Here is a 5772-nt window from a genome sequence, read left to right as displayed (position 1 = left end):
TACTGAGGTACCTTTCAGCCTTCAGCACGGAACAGGAGGCTACGTTTAGATTGCTTTCTCTTTTTTTTCAAGCTTTCTTAGATAGCCAAGTACATTATCCGAAATACAGGCCATTTAAGTACCTAAGACAGCCTTCTTAGTGTACGAGCAGTAAAATTTGCCACTGAACTGAACAGTTGAAATAAATACTATCTTAACGTACAGCAATGATTTAATATAGAAAGTTTAAGTTTCCAAGGAGTTAACACACAAATTTTAAAGCAACACAGCTCTTTTTCAGTTTAAGTGTGCGGCTCTTAAAAGAGCCTTTGTAATTTTGTAGTAGTGGTCCGGCAGGAAAGAGAAGCTTTAGCCGCCGAAGCCGTAGAGAGTACGACCCTGGCGCTTGAGGGCATAGACCACGTCCATGGCCGTGACCGTCTTCCTCTTGGCGTGTTCCGTGTAGGTGACGGCGTCGCGGATCACGTTCTCCAGGAAAACCTTGAGCACGCCGCGCGTCTCCTCGTAGATGAGCCCCGAGATGCGCTTGACGCCGCCGCGCCGAGCCAGGCGGCGGATGGCCGGCTTGGTGATGCCCTGGATGTTGTCGCGCAGCACCTTGCGGTGGCGCTTGGCGCCGCCCTTGCCGAGCCCCTTACCGCCCTTGCCCCGGCCAGACATGATGAGAGCTCCCCTGCTGTGCTTACCGACACCACCGGTCTGGGGCAGCGCCGCCCGCGCCGCGGCTTATATAGTGTTTGGTCCGACCTGGTTGAGGACTGCAAAGCGGAGGGGGCGGGGTTCCCGCCATTTTCTCTGCTGCGTCACTAATGCCGGAGCATCGCTCGCTGTTCCTCATTTAGGGCGCTGGGAAGTCTGGCGAGTGAAGCAAAGAATAAACCTCCTCTAGGAAACAAACGCACTGCGATGTGCGTGTTCATACATCTGGAAAGCTTCTCCCCCAGATCTGTATAAATCATTTGTATGTGTGCGCGTATTATATTTTGTAGCACTGGCAAACCTGGTGTGAATTACTTCAAATTCTCGTTATTTTCATTAGGTCATTTATAAGTACTTTTGGTTAATCAGTATTTAAAGTGCTATAAACGTTGTTTCACGCTTTGTAATGATTTGAGATAACAGCTTTAAATAATTTTCATCATAATTTTTTATTATATTGGTTTCTTTATTTTGATCTTCACCTCCCATTTCTTAAATATTCCAATTGTATATCAACAACTTTTTGTCTGTAATCACATATTAACTGGAAGGTGAAATAGAATTTTTTTAATATAAATAAAGTTATATTAGTTTGTGACTTCTGGTAATTTTGCTCACTTTGAGTTACTGCAGTAGGGTAATTTTTTGGGTTTTAATTTTTTGGAAAGTGACCTTTACTATAACTATAGACTGAAATTTCTGCTCCTTGATTAGTAAAAAAAATCACTCTGCTTCTTACTATAGATGAGGCTTTTCAATCCTTCTTTTTTATGTGTGTGTGTCTGTGTGTGAGTGTATGTGTATCTACATCAATACTGGAAGCAAAAGACATCCTGAATTACCTTTTGTGAAAGTCAGGAGTGGTCTTAGGACATTCTGAATGTCATCATGTAAAAACGTCCTGAGCTGGTACAGCTGGAAAATTGATATCTAAATAATATTGGTTTTGTCTTGTTCTTTTATGTATGAAAGGCAAACATAATTTTTATGTACTCTTTTAAAGTGTTAAAGTTTAAAAAAATCATTCATTATATACTATTTTGAATTGAGGTCAACATTATTTAAAAAAATATTGCCAGACATTATATTTTAAGAATATATATGATTAAAATTCTGGAAATATGTTTTCACTTTCAAACTAATAGTTTTGAATTTATGGTAAGCATTGTATAGGTTTTCATATTCCTTGTTTTCCACCCACTGGCAGCTGGTTCTTCCTTCCTCCTTCAAAATATTCTGTCACTCTCCAGGGCAGAATGGAAATGCCCCAAGCCCTCTGTGATGAGGCAGCTGTACAGATCCCTGCTTTGCTCTGCATTCATGCCCTGGTCATCTGCCACGCTGAAAACACAGACCTCCTCTGGAGGAAAGCAATGAATTCTTCCCTTGCACTGAAAACCTGAGTACTTTGGATGGAGCAGCATATTCCCACAGGAGAGGAGAGCTCAGAGGAGAAGGGCAGAACCTCCAGGAGCTGGAGGAATAAGGCACTAAAAAGAAAACTGTGCTCATTTCAACATCAGGGGGATGGAGGCGTCACCGTGGCTTTAGACAAGAGAGCTGCACCAGTGAATCATCCGATTTCCTCAGATGATCGGCAAAATCTAACTTCATCCCGAGCAAGGCAGATGAAAATGAGGGGTGGGGAGGATGGACCGTGTACATGTGAATCAGCCCAATACAACTTGTGAGAACTGGAGAACAAACAGAAAAGTTTGGAGATAGCAACAGGCTTGAGATGCTTTCAACCAACCTTTTCCCTCCCAGGGACTGGGCAGGGGGGCACATTGATATTGAGCATACAGAGACCAGTGGTGAGAATTTTGTTTCTACAGTGATTCAACTGTCTGCTGCAAATGCTTTTTTATGCCTGGCTGCGATTTCAGTACAGTATCCACCTGCTAATTAAAAATGCAACCTAACATCAAATATGCTCATTAGGAAAAATTAAAATGGAACATTAAACCCTCCTCATGTAACATCTGAAAGAACCTGGATGGAGAGTACTCAACTCCTGCAGCATGGAGATGGGGTCAGCTGGGACCTGCTTGCAGGTAGGGCCATAAACTGCACAGGATCTGACTTCTTTGGCAGCCCTTAAGCTACTAAACCTACCCCAGTGGTCTTTTTGTCCTCTGCACCCCGTGCCCACACACCACACCTTCAGTTCAGCACCCAAACCACGCTAGGAAGCTGTGCTTACTGAAAGAGACCAGCACCCATCATTTTGGTAAGAACTCTTTTAAGCACAGAAAGCTCTGATCTTGAGACCGAGGCACAAAAGTCAATATTTGCATGTGTGGATTTACCATTTGGATGGAATCTTCTGGCAGTAGCCTAAGTGCAGAAATCCTTTATGCTGTCCAAGCTAAACTAGAAAATACCAAAAATTTTGTTTAACGACTGGTGCACTGATAACTAATTCAGTGTTTTCCCTGCCTTTCCCTGCTAAATCAGAGAGTCAGACGTGGAGAGACCCATTCTCATCTTTTCATTTAACCACTGCAGCTGCTCAGAGATAAGAGCTTGGGCTGCAGCCCTGGCTTGGGCTGTTTCCAGCTTCCTTCTTGCTGCCAAATTCAGAAAATACGCAGAGACTGATAAATCAAGAAAAGACCTCTGTCGTGGTCCGGTGTCTTAGGCTGACCTTTGAGGATGCACACAGAGTGGCTTACAGATCAGGTGATCCACAGAGAGTCAAAAATCTTCCCAAAATCGTCTTGTTGTCTGAGTCCCTGCTGGGAGGAAGGCTTGCATGGGCCTCATCCCCATCACTCCCTGCACGAGCTGAACACCTGCACGCTCACTGCACAGCTGGGACAGCTGGGATAGCTGAATAGGTCCGGGAAAAAAAGGCTGGAGGAACTCCTAGATCAGGTTTGGGGTGTTGGGAAGTTAAAGAAATACCCAGTTCTTCACATGAAGTTTTTGTAGGATGTGGGAGAGAAGGGACAGGGTCAATAACCTGTAAGGGGGGGGCAAGGGCAACAATGCTGAGCAAATTCTGGCCATGGCGGTAGCATTCCTGGGCTTCTCTGAGGAAAACACCAAAGAGTGCTCTAGCAAACAAGTGCTCCAGGGTGGCCTGTGGAGCTCTGAGCTCAGCAGCACTCCGTGCAAATCTGCTCCTGCATTCTGGTAGAGACACAGTAAACAGCAACCCCAGCCTGCAAGGATGCTCAGGAGCTTTGCTTCTCTCAAATCCTTCCCCTTCTTTCTAAACTGGCACTTAATTGAAGCAGGACAGGTCTCAGGATGCACTGTCCCTTGATCAAGCCAGAAAGATGAGTGCAGGAAGAATTGTAAGCCCCACATTTTTTGCGCAGCTGAGACTGAGTAGCTCCTCTGGTTGCCTGGGCTCATGCAGAGCCGGGCTGGGCACTACGTGTTTCAGCTGACCTCTGCCAACTCTTACAGGGCTGTAAGTACTTAAAAATCAGCTGAAGTACTGCCTTGTCCAAGTGGTCTCTCTGGGGCATAGTTTTCCAAGTGCAAACCTAATGTGAGCATCCTTGTAGGAATTTATTGAATATTGTCTTGGGCTATGCGTTTCTGGAGGAAGCCAGCTCTGAAAAATGGCTATCTGCCTTTTGTTAGGGACTCCAGATGCTGCTGCTGCTGTGCTCTGCTCTTGTTACAGCAATTCTTGCTTGGAAAACAGAAAAATTCCAGTTGGAAACCCCAGGCACTTACAGGGATTTATTCATGGTCATGCTCTGGACTGTGGCAGTACCAGTTGTAGGTTTCTCTGGGTCTGGATTGAAGGCACTTGAGACAGTAGTTCATGTTTGGACTCAAGTCTTTATTATTTCTTATCAGTAAAAACTGTCTCACTACTGTGAGTTTGGCAGCTTTTCACTAGGAGGCACAAAATGGCCAACAATCTCTTGTCACAAGGCCTTTTAAGACTAAATTATCCAATTAAGAGCTGACACCTGGATTATTTTCCCTTTTAACCCAATAACTGATCCCACAGAGCCACAATGGGGACTTTGCTGCCCAATTACACAATGCCACCCAAACCCAGGGAGAAGAAGGAAGAAGAGGCATGAAGGAGAAACCCAGGATGACACCCTGTGCCCTCCATCTGCTTCCACCCAAAACATACTAAAAATCCCAAAACCTAAATTTCTCACCAAGTGACACACCTACACTGCTCTCTGTAATCTATTTCCCACTTTTGTGGATTCTAGTCCATCTTGAAGTCTAGGAAACTTTCTCCATGAATGAGGGTCAAAGTCAGTGCTCCCCTGGGGGTCAGGGCACCCCAGAGCAGACAGAGAAATATTCCCAGTGCCCTGGGTTTCCACACTGGACAAAGCAGCTTGTCCTTAAGGATACAGCAGTTAAGGAATTCACCACAATTCCTTCACCACACCTGGATATGCTGAGGCAATGGCATCCAAGTGCCTTCCTGTGCACACCTTGGCACTTCTCTTCAACAAACTGCACAAGATTTCTGTCGGCCCATACCTCAGGTTTATTAACATCTCTTTTGTCTGCAAGTATTACTTTTGGCCTTCTTCACTTGGTGCTATCCACACTAGCTCAGTGCACATCCACTAAATAATACCAGCCCTGGAGCATTGCATTGATAATGACACTAAGTTGTTGACTATGGCCCTTTGGCTCTGTGCTACAGACAATTTTCAAATATCCAAGAGCCTGCTGATCCTGCCTGTGGTCCCTCTGATCCCAAACAAGAACACCTGGGAGATGGTTCCAAAAATGTCATGAAATGTGAAGTATATTGCATACAACATTCCTCCTCTGTCCACACAGATGCTCTTTAATCAACAGTTTTGTGATAATTACCCATACCTAGACATGAGCAACTTTTGTTGCACCCCATCCACTGTCAAGTCAACAGAACCCATTTTGTTTCTGAGTCTTTGTCACTCTGCTTCTTGGAGACTGCTGTCATTCCCTGGAACATTTTCTACTCCATATTAGAAGTTATTTCCTTACTGCTAACTTGCTGCAAAGAACATCAGTCCCTCTACTTTCAACAATGTATATTAAGGAAAAATCCCTTCCTTTCTCATCATGTTTTAAGTGTTTAAGAAGAAACTT

At 44.5% G+C, this 5772-nt stretch overlaps 1 protein-coding gene across 1 annotated transcript; it reads right to left on the bottom strand.

The window, feature by feature from the left end:
- Nucleotides 1-240: 240 nt before the first annotated feature.
- LOC311153617 (histone H4) lies at nucleotides 241-681 on the bottom strand. Its single transcript, XM_084205565.1, has one exon. The coding sequence runs from the start codon at nucleotides 658-660 to the stop codon at nucleotides 349-351; it is 312 nt and encodes a 103-aa protein (XP_084061691.1). The 5' UTR covers nucleotides 661-681; the 3' UTR covers nucleotides 241-348.
- Between the last annotated feature and the right edge of the window lie 5091 nt (nucleotides 682-5772).

Source organism: Fringilla coelebs, assembly GCF_963513975.1.
Source record: "Fringilla coelebs genome assembly, chromosome: 5".
Taxonomy (NCBI): Eukaryota; Metazoa; Chordata; class Aves; order Passeriformes; family Fringillidae; genus Fringilla; species Fringilla coelebs.
Note: the sequence above shows the minus strand (reverse complement) of the source record. Positions and strands in the feature narration are given on the sequence as shown.